Here is a 21,909-nt window from a genome sequence, read left to right on the forward strand (position 1 = left end):
CCATCATGACCATGCCACTATATTTGCCCTGATCCGCTTCGCGTTTGATTTGGTCAGTCAAATAGAGAAGGCATGTGTCAGTGGAATGGGATTTTCTGAATCCAGATTGGAACTCGTAAATCAGATTATTCTCATCGAGATATCTTGCAATCTGTTCGTAGACTATTTTCTCCATGACTTTGGATATGGAGCTAAGAATGGAAACGGGGCGGTAGTTTCCAGGGTCTAGTTTGCTACCTTTTTTGTGCAGGGGGGTTACTTTTGCTTGTTTGAAGTCCTGGGGGACATGACCCTGTTCGATGGAAAGGTTAATTATGTGGGTAATGATTGGAGCAATGGTGGCGGCTGAATCTCTGAGAAATCTAGCTGGGATTTTATCAAGGCCAGTGGCCTTGTGCTGAGGTAGGGCGCTCAATTTTTTAAACACTTCATCAGTTGTCACTGTGGCAAGTTTAAAGCTGTCTTTTCTGACGCCCAGTTTTTTGTAGAATTTTTTAACAAATTCTTCACCATACCGCCCAGATGGGGCGACCAGTCTTTCGACCAGTGAACGGGCTGTGGTGGTAAAGATTTTGTTAAGATGGGTAGCCACTTCACCTTTGTCAGAAATGAGAGCGGCGTCCGTTTTGATGTTTATGTTGTGGCATATGGTTTTTGATTTTAAGCCTAATTGGTTGTTAAGCAACTTCCATAGGTCTCGTGGTTTGTTTTTGTATTCATCGATTTTGTCGTCGATGTAGTTTTTTTTGGCGGATCTAACTAGGGCGGTTGTCTGGTTTCTAAGTTTCTTGCATTGAGCAGTAAGATGCTCAACGTGGATTTTGAGGTCAGGGTTGAATTTTTTACTGAGCTTTTTGCAGCACTTTCGTTTTTCATCGTATTTTTTGTCTCTGAGTTTAGCTGATTCTGCAATATCTGAGTTATACCATGGCTCTTGGCGGGCTTTAACCCTGGTGGTATTCAAGGGGGCCACGTCGTCTAGAGCATTGGTCAATTTGGTTTTAAAACCACACCATGCTTCTTCGACATCTGTACACTGCAGCTCTGGGGAAAAGTCTACACCCGCTAGTTTGAGATTAAAAGCCTCACTGGAGTAGTTCTTCAGGCTTCTAGCAACGACAGTTCTGTGGCCACTAGCCTTGGGTTTGTGTATTTTTCGGGTAGAGTAGATCATATAATGATCACTAAGACCGCATACAATAGCCCCGCTAGCGGTGACTTTGGACTTGTCAGTGGTTACGACGAGATCTATGAGGGTTTGAGAGTGCTCTGTCACCCTGGTGGGTACTGTGACAAGCTGAGTGAGGCTGTATTGATTGCATAACCCATCAAAGGACTTGAACATGGGTGCTTCTTTACGCAAAACATCCACATTCCAGTCGCCCAAAATGTGATACTCAGTACCATCCATCTTTGCTAAGCTCTCATCGAACAGCTCAAAGAAATCATTCTGATCAGGTGGTCTATAGACAGCGCATATATTAGTATGTTTTTTTGCATGTTCAAAGATTACCTCAATCCATACAGTTTCAAGTGAACTGTGGTGTAAGTCTGGACGGGGGATAAAATTGACATCATTATGTACATACATGCAAACTCCGCCTCCATACCTGTTTCTATCATTCCTGATTACAGTATAGTTGGCAACTACTTGGAAACGACTTTGTTATGAGATACTTCAATGGTTTCCTGTGTAAATAAGCCAAGTGCTTTTCTAGGATCTCCTTTGACCTTGTACCAGTGAACTGTACCGACATGAAACTGGGTCACCAGCACTTTCGCCTATAACATATTCGCCTACACGCATTTGGTCCTTTCGCCTGGCATTTTCGCCTTGGAGGAGAGTCTTTTCACCTACCTGTCTGAGCCATTTCACCTACCCTCAATTCTGCTGTCAGACTGTCCATGTTTGCAAATTATCTCTTTGTCATTTAAATATTATAGTGACTGTGACAGTGGTGTCTGTCAAGTGAATCTAACAGTTACTTGACATTTATTATTTACATCACATTTTATTCCTAAAAAATGGCAAAATAGTTTTTTATGCCTGTTGACAGGCAAGGTTGATTCTATACTGCACCAAAGAATGTATAGTATCGGGACATGGATTTATTAATTATTTGGGCGCACCTGATTCCAATAGCTCTGTATTTATGTGATTACTATGGAGTGCATAGGATAGCCGTGTGTAGGTTTGACATGTAACACCACTGTCACAGTCACTATAATATTTAAATGACAAAGAGATAATATGAAAACATGGACAGTCTGACAGCAGAATTCACCCTTTGTTAGCCTCCTGGTTGGTCCCTGACTGACCAACCAGCAGGCTCTATCTGCCTTGTCCCGCCCTGGTTCCGCCTTTTTTATGTTGAATTAGCTAAAACATAATTTTTGGAGAAATACAAACATTTAAAAACATGCTGATTCACTATGGTGCCTCTGAGCAGCTCCAATTGACTGAAACAAAGTAAGAAATTAGAATTGAGCTCACAGAATAACAATATGAAGCAACTGAATTAACATGGCAGTGGATGGAATGTCCCACTGTATGTCCCTCCAAGACACAGCAACCAATGAGTGTGGAGAGGGGCAGGACAATGGGCGGGACTTGACAAAGGGTGAATTGAGGGTAGGCGAAATGGCTCAGACAGGTAGGTGAAAAGACTCTCCTCCACGGCAAAAGTGCCCCGCGAAAAGACCTGGCGAAAATGTTATAGGCGATTATGCCTGACACCTGAAACTGTACCCTTTCCTATGCAAACTTCTAACACCAGTGGATGGGAGACGGGTATGGCTCGGTATGGCTGCACACTCTTGGAGGATGGCAGTAATACGCCGTGCGGCGTCCACACTGCCGGAAATGAAAAAGAAGAAGAAGAATAGTAGGACGCTACCGGAAGTTTACAATATTAAGCTAAGCTAAGAAGTGGCTAACTGTTAGCACTAGTGTTTTTTCGCTGAAGAAACAAACAACAACACAAAGCTTTGAGAAGAAGAAACGAAGAAAGACGAAAACATGGTTTGCGAAAAATGTAAGAAGAGTGTTGCTTTTACCTCACTGGGTTGACTTAAATCTGCGTAATAAATATACTGGCTACTAACGTTAGTGTAGCTGTGGCTGTTGTTGAAATGCATACTAACAACATACATAACAAACATACATACTACGTCTGTGATAACCTTAAACCAGTGGGTTTCAACCATATCAGGGTTCATTATTCATTCGGCATTTGAGCCACGGACCACCATTTGATGAGATTTAGACTCAGAACCAAAACGCAGTGTTTTTTTCTTTGTTGTCATTACATAGGATTTTGTCATTGACCACAGTTCCATGCTGTATTGATGTGTTGGTAGAGATAAACAGGCCAACGTTGATTAAAATAACAATTCTTCTACATTCTCATTGTGTAGACTTTTTGTAAATTAAGTAATGCGCATGTTTATCGATAATTTAACTCCTGAGAGCCGTAACATGAAATCAGTACCAGATCTGTAAGGCCAAGGGTCCATTTGGTTACAAACTCATTCCCTGGGGACCACCTGGAACCCCGTCAAGGACCACTGGTGGGCCCCGCCGCGGACCACAGGTTGAGAACCACTGATGTAAAGAGTAGATATGTTTGATGTATCTTCCATGTTAACAAAATCTCTCATTGATTGATTGAAAAATGTGTTAGAAGTTTGCACAGGAAAAGGTACAGTTTCATGACAGTACAGTTCACAATCACTGGTACACGGTCGACTAAAAGGATAAACCCCCAAAAAGCCTGGGGCTTGTTTCAATTGAGATCCTTTAAAAAAAAACTTGTATAACACTGAAAGACAAAACAGAACAATCATATCATATCAATTCTGCCATGTTTTTTATGTTTCAGGCGAGAAGAAGCTTGGTAAAGTCATCACCCCTGACACCTGGAAGGATGGAGCTAGAAACACGACAGGTTTGTAAAAAGTCACATTGTTTTGAGATGAAGGTGGAATGTTGTTTCATTTTCTATCTAGTACACTTCGTATCTGTGTTCGTGTCCCATCAAGGGTTATGTGCATGATCATGGGCCTGGTTTGAAACCCACACAATCTATTCATTATCATTATTTTTATTTTCAAAATGTATATGTATTAAGGCTTGACAATATATCGAAAATGTCCTATATTGAGGTATCTACATGCGAAATAGGTATACATAACGACGAAGACAGCTTGAAATGAGGTATTGGTTTATGTGTCAAATTAATTAAAAGACACATGCATGCACATAGCACATGCAAAGCAGTCCATCTGTAACCATGTGTGGTTATTTCAATAAAACCATTGTTGGAAAATGGAAATAAGGCATTAAATGTTTTTATTCTATGTGTACTGTGCAGTGTGTATGCATGGATATGCTATTCATTACCTGGGTTAGGCAGGCAATAGACCTAAAGCAGAAAAACATTAAAAACGATATAATTGTGAGTAATATCGATATTGAGGTATTCAACGTTAGCCAATATGGAAAGTTTTCCTAATATCGCCCAGCCCTAGTATGTATTATGTTTGACTTGGTGATTTGGTATTGTTAAGTGTAGCTTATGTCATGCTGTGTTTTCTGTGTTTGTCAAAATAGAGAGCGGTGGACGGAAGCTGAATGAGAACAAGATGCTGACATCCAAGAAGGCCAGGTGAGCAGAGCAGACGGACACTTTGCTGTCTTAATCATGTGGCCCATACCGCGTATGCAAATAATAGTTTGCCTATGAAACAACAGGCATGTCCCAAGAACTCCTATCAAGGGTGCAAGCACGACTCCAACTCGTTTCAACAATACTACACTTGTATAATAAGCTGATGACGCCTTGAAGCCGAAACATTTCCGTTGTTGCTGGCTACTCCCCAGCATACTATTCCGACTTAACATATAAAAATAGAAGTTCCTTAGGACAGTTCCGTGAGTGCTGGTGCTCTCTTTGAGAATGTTACTGTAATGTCTCATGAATCCCACATTGTTTGATGGTAGGCTCTTCTCATAAATAATTTAAGTAAGAACAGTTTAAGAAACATGTTGTGAATGAGGCCAATTGCCTTTATATTTGAAAGTTAGGGTTAGACTGTAAAAAAATATATAAATGTAATATGTAGATGCACAACATGTTTGCCCATATGTTTCCCGGCCCGGCTTGAGGGAACTATGCTATACTAGATATGTCAGTAAACCAGGCCTGGAATTTTGACATTTTAAGGGCAAGGCCACTTGGCCTTTGGAGGGCACAAAGGCCAAATGCCAGGACAGGAAGGCCATCAATTGAAAGAATTTGTTGAATTTAAGGGTTAGGGATGATGTAGAGAAATGATGGTATTTACAATCTGATCCATGCTCAGCCCTGCACCAATCAAAGTCACTGGATTGGTTTAAAGATGGGGACTCAGGGAGTTAAGATTTCAGAATCTCAACAAAAGAAACTGGTGTCTGCATGACTAGAAAGAGACACTGGTGTCTGTGTACATATCGACCAGAAAGAGACACTGGTGTCTACTGTCTACATATTGACAAGAAGGAGACAGAGGAGAAAGTGGTACAGTCAGCTGGGGCATTAAGGCCACTGTGGCCTCGGGTCATGCATGCCATTGGTTTGAGGGGCACACGGCCAAACTGAGGGGCAACAGTGGCCATGGCCTTCATGGCCTCCATGAAATTCCCACCCTGCAGTAAACACAAGTTGACATTAAAACTTTCTGATCTCCAGCTTTCCTCAAATACTAAAAAGGTATTCAGATGAGATACGACAATGTCCATTTTCATGACCAGGGCCAGAACAACATGTCAAAATACATGTTGTAATATAATAATAAATATTAAACTGCAACATTATTGTCAAACCTGTGCGCTAACTGGGAATGTTTCTTTGTGACCCTGCATTTTCGTCCCTCTCAGGTTTGACCCTTACAGCAAGACTGGTTTTGCCATCTGCAGGATCTGTAAGAGCTCTGTGCACCAGTCTGGCTCACACTACTGCCAGGGATGTGCCTATAAGAAAGGTAAACACTTTATCCATGTATCCATTAACCACTTGAACCTCAGCGGCCCTTTTCTGGGGCGAACACAAAGATAAGAGGGGAGCTTGTGTTCTAGAACCACGCTGTACTCAAAACAATAAATACCAGGCTTTACCAAGTGGTGTCTAGAGTCTATATTATTCAGATTGTCAGAAAACATCATAAGGCCAAGACCAAGCTCCTTGGCCAAGCATTATGTTTAGCTATTTAATTAACACACTATACCACATAAATAAAATATTCAGTCAGAGTGGTTCCTAGTCTCTGGGAAGGGAAGGATTAAAACAAAAATCTAATTGAGGTTATGTCTCCAGAGAAGCTACTATAGGATTGCAGGGTGAAAAAAAAAAATGTATTTGTGTATTGAAAAGCTAGGAAGCACAAAAAGTAAAAAAAAATATGCTTGTATGCATTGTAGACAATGATATTTTCTCCCATATTCTCTCTACTTATGAACTGACTTTGCCGTTGTTCTTGCTACCCCGACTATCGTTCTAGGGATCTGCGCCATGTGTGGAAGGAAGGTTCTGGACACCAAGAACTACAAACAGACATCTGTCTGACAGTGTTTGAGAAGAACAAAAATCTCGGTAGAGAAGGATGAACGCAAGGAAGGGGTGAACGGAGGAATGGGAGGTGTGTGTACTCCTCCCTTTTGTGACATTATAAAACCAGCTGGAACGCCACACATTCTTTCCAGGCGTGTGTATGTGTGTTGTGCACACATACACAATATTTTTCTTTTGTGTGTATGTTAGTGATTGAACCTATAGATGCTTCTCCCTATGCTGGACAAGAGGAAGGTCAGGGCTACTAGAGGTTTCCCGGAAGGCTGGGCAGACAACGTGTAGTCCACTACTTTACTTCTAGTACTTACTGTACATAGCCACACGTTTGGAGATCTCTGCCTACTGATACATCTGAGGAAATCTAAACTAAAGGTCGGAGCTAGAACAGCGACAAGATTTGACGGGACAGAATTTCCTCCCATCTTTTGTTCACGACCACCATGTTTTTGACGGAAATAGCCGATCTACAAGCACACAACGTGTCCCATTTTTCACAGAACGTTCGCCTATTATGAAATGCCCAGGAATAGGAATGCCGGGTTCAAGTGGTTCATCTCCTTTACTCTTCTTTTTGTAAAGAGTAAACCTATGCATGCGGCTTTGAGATGCAATCATGATACCTTCCAAAAATGAAGGACTACCCTAACGCCTTTGCATTGGTTGGTTCTGCCATGTGGTTATTTTTAAACCCCTACATTGGATCTAGATGTCCCCAGTAGGGTTGGACACGGTAACCGCCGTACCGCCGTACCGCGGTAAACCGAGGTCTACCGCGGTGTCAGTGTGCTTACCGCGGTAAAAAAAGACAAAAAAAAGTCTATTTTTTATTGGAAAACAAGCGAGTTTTAAAACAGGGGAGAAGCGAGGACCGCATGCGCTCCATGCCGCTCTGCTCTGGGCCGTGTACCACAGTTTGGAAGCCACATACGTCACTCTCACTCAGACACAGACAGTCACTCCTGCAGCTGCCTGCGTAGAGGAGTACAGAGCAGCGTAAACTTTCTTTGTAATCCACTCGACACAAGGATGTTAATACATACCTTGTGTTGTGGCATATCTTTTTTTATTCATACGGATTACTGGCGGAGCGCGGGCCGCGTGGACTAAAGCCGAAAATGAAACTATTTTACTTTTTCCATCGCGTCGCACGTTGTGCCCGTTCGGCGGCGCGTCGGAGATTTTATAACCTTTTCTGTCAAGTCTTGTAACTAAAACCTGTATATAGCACCACTCAATCACTGGGATTTGAGAGTTGAGACGTGACGTGAGTTTACAGAATCACTGTACACGATCTGACTACCCTTCCTCTTCTGGTTTGTTCACACAGCTGTTTGTGTCTGAAAAGCCTACTAGCTAGCCTACGTTACTATGGTAACCCGACAGTGCAGATCTAAAAGCTCAGAACGCGTCGCGGATGCAATGTGTTGTGAGCTTGTAGATCTGCTCCTTTCAAAGCCATACCCGCTGTGCTGTACGGAGAAGTATAACTCGGGCGGTCAGGCTGTGTCGCCTCTCCACTGTGGAGAGGCGACTTTAGGGAAGATGATTGCAATATTTTGGCTTATCGCCGAACCTTAATTAATAGATACGGGGGTGCGGTAATTACCGCAGTACCGTCGGTAAATGGGAAGACGGTAATCGCGGTAACAAAATGTCGATACCGCCCCAGGCCTAGTCCCCAGATGTATCGGTAGGTGGAGCTCTATGATCGTCTGGCTATGCCAGACTGCTTCAGGCAGTAGTTCTTTTCCAGGTATCTCCTTGTGAGACGGAGATAAAACTGGGAATGAGGTTTGCTTTTTCCTATTATAGACTTTTTAAGGGTGAGGCCACAATGATCTGTTGTCTAGCCTTTACTTCTTTTTTATGGCATTTATTTTGTTTTTATTTCAAAATGAAACCAAGGGCAGAGAGTGGAGAGACATGTGAGACAAGACAGGGTGTGGGTCTCAGTCAGAGGTGTTGGTCAACGCAAGGTAGAATAGTTTACAGATCATTTGTCAAGTCCTTACCTTACTGCTTCACTGGATAAAATGTCGAGTAGTTTCAGATCCCAGCTGGTAACGCCGTTCCTCAAATCTGTATTGTCCAAATCGACTGAACGTGAAAATAAATAACCAAACTGTCTATGCTTGTGTCGCATGCAAATGGCAAAAACAACTTATCTACAAGCTTACAGCGTGTTGTGAGGTTGTAGGTCGTCTGTTTTAGCAATGAGACACAAATATAAATCAGACTTATTAGGTGGTAAAAGAACCGTCTCCATTTTGTTTTGTCTTTTCTCCCTCTCATCCCTCCGCTTCCTGGCTCCGCTTCCTGGCTCTACACACTCCTACCTAATGGAAATAAAGCTGAAAGTGTCGAAAAAGATAGCTAAAGGTGTATTTCTGCTGCTATCCATGTTGCTGTGTTTTGAAAAGGCTACACTAGTTAGATCAATAGAATTGTAAACTGAGATGGACCGCAATGGCCACATTTATGACCATACAGTGACTTTCAGTGTGGGCTAGGGCTGCAACTATACATTATTTCCATAGCTACCATAGATTTTTAAATGTATTTATTTATCTACAATTATAATTTTTTAACTTTTTGAATAGTTATTTAAATAATAAACATCAGTCTGATTAAACACTGAAGCCCTATTTTATACCTTGTACAACAGTGTAAAAAAAAGAAAATGGAGAATAGCCGATCTACAAGCTCAACGCATTGCACTGTGCTGCGTTGTGAGCTTGTAGCTGTTTTTGAAAATCTGTTCTTTTATTAAAATCTATTATTTTTTTACAATTGATTTAATCAATTAGTCAGGTTGCAACCCTAGTGGCCACACTGTAATACTCTGACAACTCTCTGACAGCTCTGTTATCATCTTAATGTATGTCTCTATATTTATGATCAGTGGTTCTCAAACCTTTTCATGTCAAGGACCCCTAAAATCATATACATTTGGCCGCTGGACCCCCATCTCAAAACATGTTGTTCCAGGGACCCCCAGAAGCCAAGATTTGAGTTACAAATGTTTGATTTAAAAATATATATATATTCAAAGATTTGCACAAATGTTTTTTTTTTCAAAAATAGCAGATCCTAAAGCTCATGGCGCAGCACTCAGTGCCGCGATATGAGCTTGCAGATCTGCTATTTTCGAATATCCGCTATTATTCAATAGGTAAAGTTTAAAATAATGATTAAAGTGGTTAAAATCTAAAGTGACATGCTTTCACCTGTACATATTGTTTTGTCATTTCAAGTGTATTAAAACATTCAATATGGTCACATTCACACTGTTTGATGTTTGCTTCTGCCTTGATGGATTTGTGTATCATTTTAGTCCATTGCGTAAAGCAGTGGTTCTCAAATGGGGGTATCGGTACCCGTAGGAGTACTTTTGGATACTCCTATGGGGGTAAACCAATATATTAATTTTGCCTGATATCGCTTAAAAACTAATTGCATTCCACGTTCATGAAATCTGTTAAATCTGGAAACTACTGTACACTTTTGAAATATTTTAAATACTTTATTGCCATTATACTACATCGGCTACCCATGATTGAAAAGCAAGTTGTCAATGTCAGCTAGCCTGCTGTATCTTCTGAGAAAGAATCTGAGACGCTTTTGAATATGAAAGCCAAAAAAAGTGTTTGAAACAAATGGAAAAACAAGCACAAAGAAGGAGAACACCCTTGGGGGGTGGGGGAATACAGAAACACTAAATGAATCTGTATTTTGGGAAGAAGGTTTTGGCCGTCCTCTGCAGAAGAAATATAACAGGGGTACTCTAGTAAATAAAGTTAGAGAAATGCCACCTTGGTCATAATATCCAGGTAACATGTCGTTAGGTCGAACACCCTTTGGATCGACCACTAAAACCTAACCCTAACCCTACCCTCAGTAACCTGCCGACGCTGTTCGGCCCAACGGGAGTTCGACCTATGGGGCAGTCCCCAGTGTCCATATTTGTTCTGTTTGGCCTTCGTCATTGGTATAGAACCTACACCAGTCACGATGGCCAGGGGCGTCACACCAAATTATGGGCCCTGGGTACAAGGATTCACTGTGGGGCCCACCATGAATGTTAACTATTGAAAAATAGCAGATATACAAGCTCACAGTGCGGCACCGAGTGCCACGCAGCGAGCTTGTAGATCTGCTATTTTTGAAAAATCTTGAAAATGTGTGCAAGAAACTTATGTTTCTATGTCAGTGGTGCTCAAACGTTTTCAGGTGAAGGACCCCCAAGATGATATGTATTTGGCCACAGACCCCCATCTCAAAATATTTAGTTCCAGGGACCCCCCAGAAGCAAAATTTGAGTTACAAATGTTCGCTTAAAAAATACATATATTCATAGATTTGCGCACATTTTCACGGCTTTTCAAAAAAATAGCAGATCTACAAGCTCGCAGTGCGGCACCGAGTGCCGCGCTGCGAGCTTGTATATCTGCTATTTTTCAATAGCTAAAGTTACTAGGGCCCCTCCACCTTGGGCCCTGGTAACTCAGTCCCACTTTGCTACCCCTTGTGACGCCCCTGACGATGGCCATGCAGGATAAATAGAATCCATTACATAAACTGGTTATATGATTATCCATGATTATGGTGCAGCACAGGCTTTAGCCTTGGGTTTGTGGACCCGCCTTCCCTGGGGGTCAGATGTTGTAGATCAGAGACTGTCGGTGGCACTTAGCAGCAAGCTCCTTGTGACATTTAAAAGCCCTGCGCTCCCTCAGGCCCTCTGGTTCTTCTAATATAAGTGTGTGTAATGATGGTGTTGTATTGTGTTGCATTCATTCACTGTATGAAGCACGTCCCTATTTATAGCAGTAAACATGTTATAAATGCTCAGATGAAGCAGATCTACAAACCCTTGCTTAAAGGGATATTCCACTTTAAAAAAAAAATCACACCCGTGTGAAGTGGAGCTGTGTGTGTGTGTGTGTGTGTGTGTGTGTGTGTGTGTGGATCATGTGTACCGATTTTTGTGACATTTGAAGAAAATATGTAGGAAAAGGAGCAAAAAGTGTGTTTTGGAGAAAATTCAAGATGGCGGAAAATCTATCATGGCGCAAATGGGCGTGGCCTATATGGGGAGATGCGTCATGACCCAAGGAATCCAGGGAAAAAAGATTTTTAATTTTCCGACCTACGGTTCAAGAGTTACAGGCCAAAACGTAAAGTGGGGTGTTATGGCGCCACCATGCGGCCAAATGACACAATTATTTTTTATTTAATCCTTGAAATCATTATGAACCTCCTCTCCAAGTCTTGAAACTCTAGCCCCTATGGTTTGCGAGAGACAAATAATTGAATGTGAGTTTTTGCGATTCCCATTATAAGTCAATGGGGAAAATGTATTCACTAATAAATTAATGTCAATTAAACTATTGAACCTTTCTCTTAGCAAGTTACTAGCCCACGATTCCCGAGTAAGCCGGTCGATTTGACATATGGCGCGAGTGTGTGGTGGCAAAACTGTGGGACTAGTAGCGTGCCGAAGTTTAGGAAGTTCAGGCTACATACAGACACACACACACACACACACAGACCCACAAAGCTACGTATAGGGAGCCTGTGTTTCACACAGCTCCAAAAACTCTGCCTTGCATGGGTCTGCCTCCCCGGGCTCAGGGCCTCTCCACAGACACACCCATTGTAACTTCAAACTCCATTTTAACCATGATAGATTCATCAAAAACACCCATTATTTTTCATACTACTGTTTTTTCGAAAACATTTTTCATTTATTTTTAATAATTTTGTTTTGTATTTAATTTTTCTCATTTTCCCAAAGAATTATAAAAAATAAATGAAAAAGGTTATTGAGAAAACACAGCCTGCTCACATATTAGGAGGGTATTATTAGTCACCAGAAAAAATAATGGGTGTTTTTAATGAGTCTATCATGGTTAAAACGAAGTTTGAAGTTACAATGGGTGTGTATGTGGAGAGGCCCTGCGCCTGGGGGGCAGATAACATTTACATCAAATATCTCAATATTGAATGAAGTAAATTAAAAACTGTTCAGGGTGTTCATAAAAGCCTGATTAGATGATAAAGTGACCAAAAGTTTTTTTGAAAGTGGAATATCCCTGTAAGTGGTTATTGGTTAAGTTGGCATGTGGCGTCAGTAATGTTTGGCTGGTAATTAATTATGGCTGCTAATATCGATAGTTTTCGTATACACCAATGAACCAATGTGAACACATTTTAATAGATCTTTTAATAATCAAATAAATCAATTATTAGCCTGATTAACCACTTGACCTACTTGTACAACAGTGTCAAGCTAAATTTGGAGCCAATCTACAAGCTCGCAACACTTCACAATGCAACATCTTGGATGAGTTGTGAGATTGTAGAGCTGTTATTTTTTGCTCATGTTTAAAAAAATATACATTTATTTTTTAAATTAAAATATATTAAAAAGAAAATGTATAATCGATTAATATAAATCAATGAGTTTGATTAACAGTTGTACCCCTACAGGTAATCATCCAAGCTGCATATAATTTTTCTGTTGATACAACACTGAATCAATCCACTAGCTATTGTGGCCACTTGATGAATATGCTAATCTCATGTCCTGTGGTTCCAAGAGTCCTTGGCAGTAGACTGTTCATATCACATTACAATATTATCCAGTATTACCGTTGTTACACGACCAAGCGCAAAGCCCTGTTGCTGGGGAACGAGACGAGAGAAGATAGTAACACCACCATCACTTATGCTTATGTTGCCTGGTTCCACACCAAATTAGCATTAAGCAAACTGGCCTTGATTGACCTTTTGCCTCGGTTAAAGGTAGGGATGGGACGATATGACATTTTCATGGTTCACAATGATTGTGACAAAGGAAATTGCGATTTGCGATATTACCGCGATAATCAAAATCCATTATTCTGGGGCGATAACGATAACAAGCGCGTTGTGAGCTTGTAGATCAGCTATTTTCTTTTCCGTAAAGACATTTATAGAGAGTGAAAAAAGACAGTATCAAGTATGTATACTATAAGTACTTTTACCAATTATAGAGGGTTTAAATGGTACCGGATATGCACCTCGGCAAATAAAAGGCTCCCTGGGTTCCTTTTGGGAGGTCTAAATTGAACTTTACAAGTATGTAACTCTGACAGTATACAAATTAAACCAAATGGACCCGTAACAGAGCTAAGTGGAGACCTTGACATTTGACATTTTGAGAACTACTGATTTAGACCAAAATGCAGGTTTAAATTGAATTCTGCAATGAATCTCTGTATTAACAATTAAACAGGATCTTTTACAAGGCTCCCTCAATTGTATCACGATATATACGATACCTCTGAAAAGGCATATCGTGGAGACATTGTATCGTCTCAACGATAATTATCACCATATCGCCCTCCCCAGTTCACACACACACACACACACACACACACACATATTATTGTATTTATATTAGTTTATTTTGCCAGAGAACACTATACAACAGCAACACCATACAATGCTGACTGCTAAAAACTAAAATGATGCTAGACAAGACGAGAGGCAAATTGTCTGAAAAAGGTGACAAACCCAGATAAAACAACGTTTACCAAATATAATGCATCATTTAAACAAACAACAATTTGTTACAGTACAAATATTTACAAATGTAAATGGATCTATCAAGTATTTCAAGTCAGCGCTTTTTTGTTATTTGTTGGTCGTTCATACATTTCTATGAACTGACCACTAAATACAAAGAGCACCATAGGAAATGTTCCCAACAGAAGAAAATAAATTCATATAAAAATCCCTATCAATCTAAGGCATGTGCAACATTATATCTTTATACTTTAATTTATTAAAACTAAAAACAATATCCCCCTATAAGACAGCATTGGTCTCTGACAGAGACTAGTTAAGGCACCATGGATTTACAGTCTCTGTCTGATTGTCAGTGATCCTAGCAACAAGATCGACCATGATTACCATAACAGATCTATGAAGAGGAAATCCAGGAAACCGTTTCCGATGAAGCTGTTAAGAGTGTGTATGTGTGTATCCTTCTATAAGCCAGGGGCAGCGCTTACATAGATCCAGATTCATACCAGATATTATTGGTCATGGGTTTTAAACCTGCAATCCAACAACTTTCACAATCTACCCGGGATTCAAACCTGAGTCCCCCTGCGAGAACGCATTCCATATAGATTGTTCAAAATAACATTTACTCAATAAAAAATAAAGTCATGGACTGTAGCTTTAAGTCATCTGCCGCTAAAATGCGGATCCATCCGAACCTCCTGACGTCTGGAAATGATAAATACAAGCGCTGTGGAGTTATGCCTTATTTTATACCTTTAATGCGCATTGTGTTGCACACCGAAAATATCCGATCTACGAGCTCGTTACGACCTTGTAGATCTGCTATCTGCCGGTACGCCACACCGGCACGCAAACCACAGTTAAGTATAAATAAAGGAAGTTGGTCACGCGTGCCAGTTGCTAAGCGCTCTTTATAAGTGTGAGGAACTCTTCCCTGGTTTTGGGGTCTTCTCTGAAAAAACCTAACATGGTGCTGGTCACTGTGCGGCTGTTAATCTTCTGGACGCCTCGCATCACCATGCACATGTGCCTGCAACACACAGAACACACACACACAAGTCTTTCAACACGGGTCGCCGAGCGTGACCTGCTCATGGGGTCAACATGTGCTCAACTGTACTGCTGAAATATTTTGAGCAGCTTTAGAGAATTCCATCTTTGGACTGTAAACACTGGTGTCGGTGTGTGTGTGTGTGTGAGTGTGTGTACATTGTGTACTCACGCTGCCTCGACCACCACAGCAACCCCCCGCGGCTGCAGAGCTTCTGATATCGCCGTGGCGATCTGCTTTGTGAGCCTCTCTTGAACTGAAGGAGAGACAGAATGTTGAGCCGTCAAGACGGAGATGACATTTAAAAGCTTCAATCAGTATGGTAGAGCATGTTAATGCTAACACAACTAGTACCATCTGGTATTGGAGGTCTACCTAACTCTTCCACTGCGGCATTTTAGACCCTGGTTGTCTGTATGTCGTGTCAACCTACTACTGGTTGACATTGAAACTCATAAGACCTATATCTCCCCTGACAAGTGGCGGGGGATTCCCTCTTGGATGAGCAGTAGATGTCTGGTTTCTCACGCAGGAGATTGCAATATTAAAGGGCCCTACAGACGGGCAGCGGTTGCCGCGGGGGCTCCCGCTAGGATCCGCAGGGACCACACCGCGGTGATACACAATCCAGCTCTCGCCTCCCACGTACGCATGTACGAACGCAGTGATTTCACGGAACCGCGCCCGCCCGCCTCGCCACCCCTAAACTTCTCCGCGCAGCCAAAATAACTGCCCGCCTCCCATTGAAAATGAATTACTAGGACGCGGTGGCCGCGTACCGTCTGGAACCCCCTTAATACTGATTGATACCTCAATGTCCTAACCATGTAGTCTATGAAACTTAATAAAAAGTGTGTCTTACCTTGAAGCCTTCGGCTGAAGATCTCTACAATCCTACAACCAGAATGAAAGAGCTAGTTAATTTGTGATCAGACACGTCTCTCTCTCTCTCTCTCTATATATATATATATATATATATATATATATAGTTTTTGGGTGGCTTTTCTTGATAGTACACGTGTAGATAGACAGGAAACGGGGAGAGTGTGACAGGGACACGCAGCAAAGTCCGTTAGAGGGCATTAAGAGAACACGATCGGTCGACTGTTTGCGACTTATCCTAGCCGCCAAATGTCCTGATATGAACCCACTGACCCCAAATGAACCCAGGGGGTTTCAGCTTGTTCCTGAAGCTGACAAAGCAGTGTATCTTTTACTGTATGCCCCCCCCCCCCCCATCCCCCTCCTTTTTTTTTTGCATAAGAGCCCCAGTGCTTTGACAGGGCAATGTCTCTGTCTCTCTTGTCTCTCTGTCTGTCTGTTTGTGGATCTAGAAATGGACAAGAAAGAGACGGACAGAGAAACACTGTGATCACATCAGGGTGATTCCCACAGCTCGGGATTTTCTCATGGCCGGACAGGCTGGATGAGAGGACGGAGATATTGGCCACAGGGCTTAGAGTCTAAGCCTCCAGGTCAATGCACTGAGATAACAGAAGAACGCAGCCAGTCGGCAATAACACCAACGTACAACCAGACATTGTGGCCACTTTCACACTTTCACAGCGAGAGAGAGGAAGATAGAGGTAGAGAGAGAGTGTGTGTATCTGTGTATGTGTGTGTGCGCGTTTGTTTGTGTGTTTGTGTGTGTGTGTGTGTGTGTGTGTGTGTGTGTGTGTGTGTGTGTGTGTGTGTGTGTGTGTGTGTGTGTGTGTGGCTTACCTTGCCAGCTTGCTCAGTCCAACCACCTTTTTGTTTGGCAGATACCCAATATGTACCTAGAAGCGATAACAGTGGACACTCTGTCAAAAGGTCGCGCAGCCGGTACAGAGGCTACTAATGCAAAATGACATGGCTGGCGTCACGAGTACATGTCGGTGTGCGCACGAGCTACGTTAAAGCTGCATTCCGTCATTTACTTTCATGAATGAATGAACATTTTAACCAAATGAGTGTGCTGATACAATATAAGTAGTACATCTGTATGGTAGACTATACTAATGCAATTCAACTAACTAGTACATCTGTATGGTAATGTAGTATGTTAATACAATATAACTATGTTACAGTTGCAATTACCTTTAGCTTTAAAGCAACCCAATGAACTACAATGTGATCTAAATTAATCTACCTGGGAGAAGCAACAATTAGTTGAAGTGCCCCACACTTACCCTGCCAAAGAACGGCACCAAGTGGTGTTCACACAGAGAGAACATGTCTATGTCCTTAACTATTACCATCTCGTCATGGTCCTCGTCGAATATGGCGTCATTCAGGATGTCTGTGGACACACATAAACACAGACACATGTTCACTGACAACACCCATTTCATTGTGTAGTTGGGGCGTTAAACCTTTAAAGCTAACACTTTGTTGTAGGAGGACCACATGTACTTTAGTTTCAAGTGAAAACTTGACTTGCACTTAAAGCTGTATAATCCTGAGCATGTTTTTAATCAATACAAATGTATTTGACACAATACGTATGTTAGAGCAGTGGTTCTTTAAAGTGGATTCCAGGGACCTTGTGGGTTCCTTTAAAGGGGTCTAAATTGACCCATACAAGTCTGTATAACTCTGACAATGTATAAATGGAACCCCGTCAGGGTTCATTTGGTTCCATTGGTGCACTGTCAGAGTTCCATTTGTGCACTGTCAGAGTTCCATTTCTGCACTGTCAGAGTTAAGGGGGAAACCATGACATTTTAAAGTTTGAGAAACACTGTGTTAGAGTATGTTAATATGGGATAATTACATCTGCAGTGCTACTCTTCCACTGAGAAATGTAGACCCTTGTGTTGGGCAAGGTTAGGGTTAGGGTTAGGGTTAGACACCTACAGTACTGGTTGAAGCTCAAAGAGTAATATTGACACTGGGAAGGGAGGGGTTTGCCTCTTGAGTAGTAGAGGTTTGGTCTCACATACAAAGACAGGGTTCGAATCCCGGATTATTACAGCTTTCAAAGTAGCGTGTTATTTTCAGCGAGAGGGTAGTGGTCCCATGGGGATGTATTATAGATTAGCCATAGAGTAGAGTACGGGCGAGCTGTTAACAGTAAGAGATAAATATTTATTTCAGCTTTGACTTGAGGCAAACCTTCCCATAACAGGTTGTAGTGTGCATGACACTGGGAAAAAACTAGTGTCATTGTTTTACCAACTAAACTAAACTGTGTGTGTGTGTGTGTGTGTGTGTGTGTGTGTGTGTGTGTGTGTGTGTGTGTGTGTGTGTGTGTGTGTGTGTGTGTGTGTGTGTGTGTGTCTCTATCTATCTATCCCATCCTATCTGAAAGAGACACCTTTATTAAGCCCATAAAGAGACCTATTCATTTAACCTTTTAAGTCCTTTGGCATTTTTGGAACATGTTTAAAAAACAAGTTGTAAAGCCTCTATCAGAGTCCAGGGTGAAGAGCTATTCACTTCACCGCGGTGTCGTTTTCTAGCTATCACCTAGAAATACATAACAAAGTCTAGGTGATAGCTAGGAAACTACAACGCGGTGAAGTGAATAGCTCTTCACCATGGACTCTCTCTGATAGAGGCTTTACACTTATTTTAATTGTGTATGACATGCCCATAACTGTTATGGGCATAACAGGAATCGAATCGAATGCCACTTATGCCAGGCAGGGCAGTGGTTAAAAGATACGGGTTGTAGTTACAGTAGCCTGGTTTTATTTTGTATGTATTCGTCCTTCCTTACCATAGATGTTTTCGTGGTAGCCCTTGGTGAGGAACTGCATGGCTTTGGCGGCGCGCAGCGGCGTGCGCAGCAGTCCCTGGCGGTCCGTGTCCTCTCCCAGCTCCCGCAGGATGGAGCTGTACGCCGCCTCCAGGGAGGGCAGCCTCCCGGCGTCCTCCTCCGCCTTGCGGGACCCCGTGTCCCCGTTAAGGTGCTGCAGCTTCCCCCGCTGCTGGAGCTGCTGCTGCTGCTGGAGCTGCAGCGCCGACTTCTTCGCCTCGATCGCCGCCAGCTGATGCTCGCCGAAGCCGCCGTTGGTGCAGTGGAACTCCGCCACGATGTCGCTCACCTTCCCGTTGCAGTGGCCGTTCATCATCTCTGATGGGAATCGTAGTGAGCGTTTTGTCTCGGGGAGGAAATAACCTAGTCTATGTAATGTGTTAAACTTTAGGCCTCTTTGGCTACTATTAATGTATTTAATTTTTTTTTATTTTGGTGACAAGTAGGTGTCGTTTTGGAGCGGCTGTGCGTCCTGTGCGTCCTGTGCCATGTCGCCGGTCAAAGCGCGCAGGCTTTTATATAGCCTTCCCCGCGCACACAGCCTCCCTCATGCCCAGTGTCCAACCCACCGCCCACAGTTTGCATAACTTCACCATTCGTCACGAACCGGCGTGGTGACCAAATCAAAACATTTAGTTTTAGTTTCGTCAAAATCGTCACCGATGAGTTAAAGCTGCAATCCGGAACTTGTTTAAACGAATCAATAAAGGATTATTTTTAACCAGTCTATAATATATGGCAGATTTTAAAAGCAATATAGTAGCCTAAAACAAGTAATCTGCAGCAGACTTAAATCCCGCCTACACACTTCCATTGAGAAAATTAGACCAGTAGCTAGCTTCCAGAATAGAATCTGGTAGCTTCTTCTGGTAGCTTCTGGCCAGTGGCTACTCTAGCTCATTTACATGCAGTGGTGGAAAAGGTGCTCACAGTTTTTGGAGCTGTGTGGAACACAAGCTCCCTATACGTGGCCGTGTGTGTGGGTCTCCGTCCGTCCGTGTCTGTAGCCTAAACTTCGGCACGCTACTAGTCCCGCACCATTTACGCCACCCCCGCAATATATACATCAAAACGTGCGGCTCGGCCGGGAATGGTGTGCTAGTAACTTTCTTTCCGATCCGCCTTACAATGGCGACATAATCGGCAAAAAACGACGCTGAATTGTCCCCATTGACTTATAATGGGACAATGCAAGACATCACATTCAAGTATTTTTCTCTCGCAAAGCATAGGAGCTACAGTTTCAAACCTCGGAGAGGAGATTCATAATGATTTTAAGAATTAATCGAAAAATAATTACATCACTCGGCCTCATGGTGGCGCTATAACGGCCCACTTTGCGTTTTGCCCCGTAACTCTTGAATCGTAGATCGGAAAATTAAAATTATTTTTTCCCTGGATTCCTTGGGTCAAGACGCATCTCCCCATATAGGCCACGCCCATTTGCGCCAGGATAGATTTTCCGCCATCTTGAATTTTCTCCAAAACACACTTTTTGCTCCTTTTCCTACATATTTTCTTCAAATGTCACAAAAATCGGTACACATGATCCTGGCCTGGGTGACCAGAGAGGTGCTGTTGAGTCTAGCCTGCCCTGAGCATCAACTGCAATACACACACACACACACACACACACACACACAGCTCCACTTCGAACAGAGGTTCGATTTTTATTAAAGGAGTAGTTCACCCCCAAAAAGACCTTTTTCCCATTGATTACTCACGCCATGAAGACTTGAGTTCAATAATATTTTTTTGTATTTGTGTTTTTGTTTTCCTAAAGACAAATAATTTGACTATAGTAAATTTACCCCAATTGATTCCAGATGGGGACCCGAATGCATTTTGGTCCCCTTCCGGAATCAATAGGGGTACATTTATTGTAATCAAATTATTAACTTAGGAATGTGACTAATACAAGAAATATATATTATTGAACTGCAGTCTCCATGGCATGAGTTATCAATAGAAAAAAAGTCATTTTGGGGGTGAACTACTCCTTTAAGTAAAAAAAAAAAACTTGAGCACCTTTAAGTAAAAGTATCAATACTGCAATGTAGAAATAGGCTACTCTGTTACAAGTAAAATTAAAAATGTACTTGAAAGTACAAAATTGGTATCAAAATTTGCTTAAAGTACCCAAAGTAGAACGCAGGCTATACATTATGCAGAGCGTCCCATTTAAAGTTTTCAAATGTTTTCTTTCTTTTTAAATACCTATCACATCCACATCTCATGGGATAACTTCAGTTTTCAGCCTAAGCCAGCTGAGTACTGTCCACATAGGAGTGCGGAGAGGGAGCAGTTAGGGGTTAAGCAATCTGGCTAGCCATCGTCAAAGAAGAGGTCTTTTTCATTTGACTGGAGCTCAGTTAGTCTGTTCTTGAGAGATTAGGGTTAAGTGTCTTGCTCAGGCCAGGGACACAGGCCAGGGTCCAGGGATACTTCTATACACATTGCTGAGAGCTGGAATCGTACCTGCATGGGGCCTCCGAGACCTTCAGAGTCCCAGGCTTGATTAGACCACGATTTCCTCGCTACTCCTACCGCCTATGAGCACTCATCCTGAAGCCACTGAAAACAGCAGACCTACAAATCCACCACGTGTGAAACTAGTGATATATCAACTTTGCTTAATATAAGCCTTAACAGTGACTTCCTGTTCATTAATTAACAGGAATTATTGATAAAATCCATGATGAATTCAGTGTTGTTTTTGACAGCAAAATTTGATTTAGTTTTAGTCATAGTCTTTTGAATAAAATGTAATTTAGTTTTAGTCATAATTTAGTCACCTGAAAAGTATTAGTTTTAGTCCAATTTTAGTCGACTAAATATCATAAGATTTTAGGCGACTGAATCTACAGTTGATTTAGTCGACTAAAATGTATTTTGGCAGGTCTTGATGGCATCGTAATGACTGATTTTACACG

At 42.0% G+C, this 21,909-nt stretch overlaps 2 protein-coding genes across 2 annotated transcripts; one reads left to right on the plus strand and one right to left on the minus strand.

Moving 5' to 3' along the window:
• Positions 1-2,931: 2,931 nt before the first annotated feature.
• cript (cysteine-rich PDZ-binding protein) lies at positions 2,932-9,761 on the plus strand. The gene is made up of 5 exons (XM_080748065.1): positions 2,932-3,035; positions 3,882-3,947; positions 4,613-4,667; positions 5,918-6,021; positions 6,538-9,761. The coding sequence occupies exons 1-5, from the start codon at positions 3,020-3,022 to the stop codon at positions 6,600-6,602; spliced, it is 306 nt and encodes a 101-aa protein (XP_080604191.1). The 5' UTR covers positions 2,932-3,019; the 3' UTR covers positions 6,603-9,761.
• Positions 9,762-14,052: 4,291 nt separating this feature from the next.
• On the minus strand, positions 14,053-19,453 carry gch2 (GTP cyclohydrolase 2). The gene is made up of 6 exons (XM_080746963.1): positions 18,938-19,453; positions 17,406-17,515; positions 16,957-17,012; positions 16,097-16,128; positions 15,406-15,490; positions 14,053-15,213 (listed from the first exon to the last, which is right to left on the minus strand). The coding sequence occupies exons 1-6, from the start codon at positions 19,290-19,292 to the stop codon at positions 15,084-15,086; spliced, it is 768 nt and encodes a 255-aa protein (XP_080603089.1). The 5' UTR covers positions 19,293-19,453; the 3' UTR covers positions 14,053-15,083.
• Positions 19,454-21,909: the final 2,456 nt, after the last annotated feature.

Source organism: Nannobrachium achirus (assembly GCF_963921795.1).
Source record: "Nannobrachium achirus genome assembly, chromosome: 18".
Classification (NCBI taxonomy): domain Eukaryota; kingdom Metazoa; phylum Chordata; class Actinopteri; order Myctophiformes; family Myctophidae; genus Nannobrachium; species Nannobrachium achirus.

Bases quoted from the DNA above. Each gene is read 5' to 3' on its own strand.
- cript (XM_080748065.1), top strand. The intron at 4,668-5,917 runs GTGAGCAGAGCA...CGTCCCTCTCAG, and splicing joins CTGACATCCAAGAAGGCCAG to GTTTGACCCTTACAGCAAGA. The intron at 6,022-6,537 runs GTAAACACTTTA...CTATCGTTCTAG, and splicing joins GGGATGTGCCTATAAGAAAG to GGATCTGCGCCATGTGTGGA.
- gch2 (XM_080746963.1), bottom strand. From the start codon at position 19,292: ATGATGAACGGCCACTGCAACGGGAAGGTGAGCGACATCGTGGCGGAG. The intron at 17,516-18,937 runs GTAAGGAAGGAC...GTGTGTCCACAG, and splicing joins CTACCACGAAAACATCTATG to ACATCCTGAATGACGCCATA. The intron at 15,491-16,096 runs GTAAGACACACT...TCTCTCCTTCAG, and splicing joins CTTCAGCCGAAGGCTTCAAG to TTCAAGAGAGGCTCACAAAG.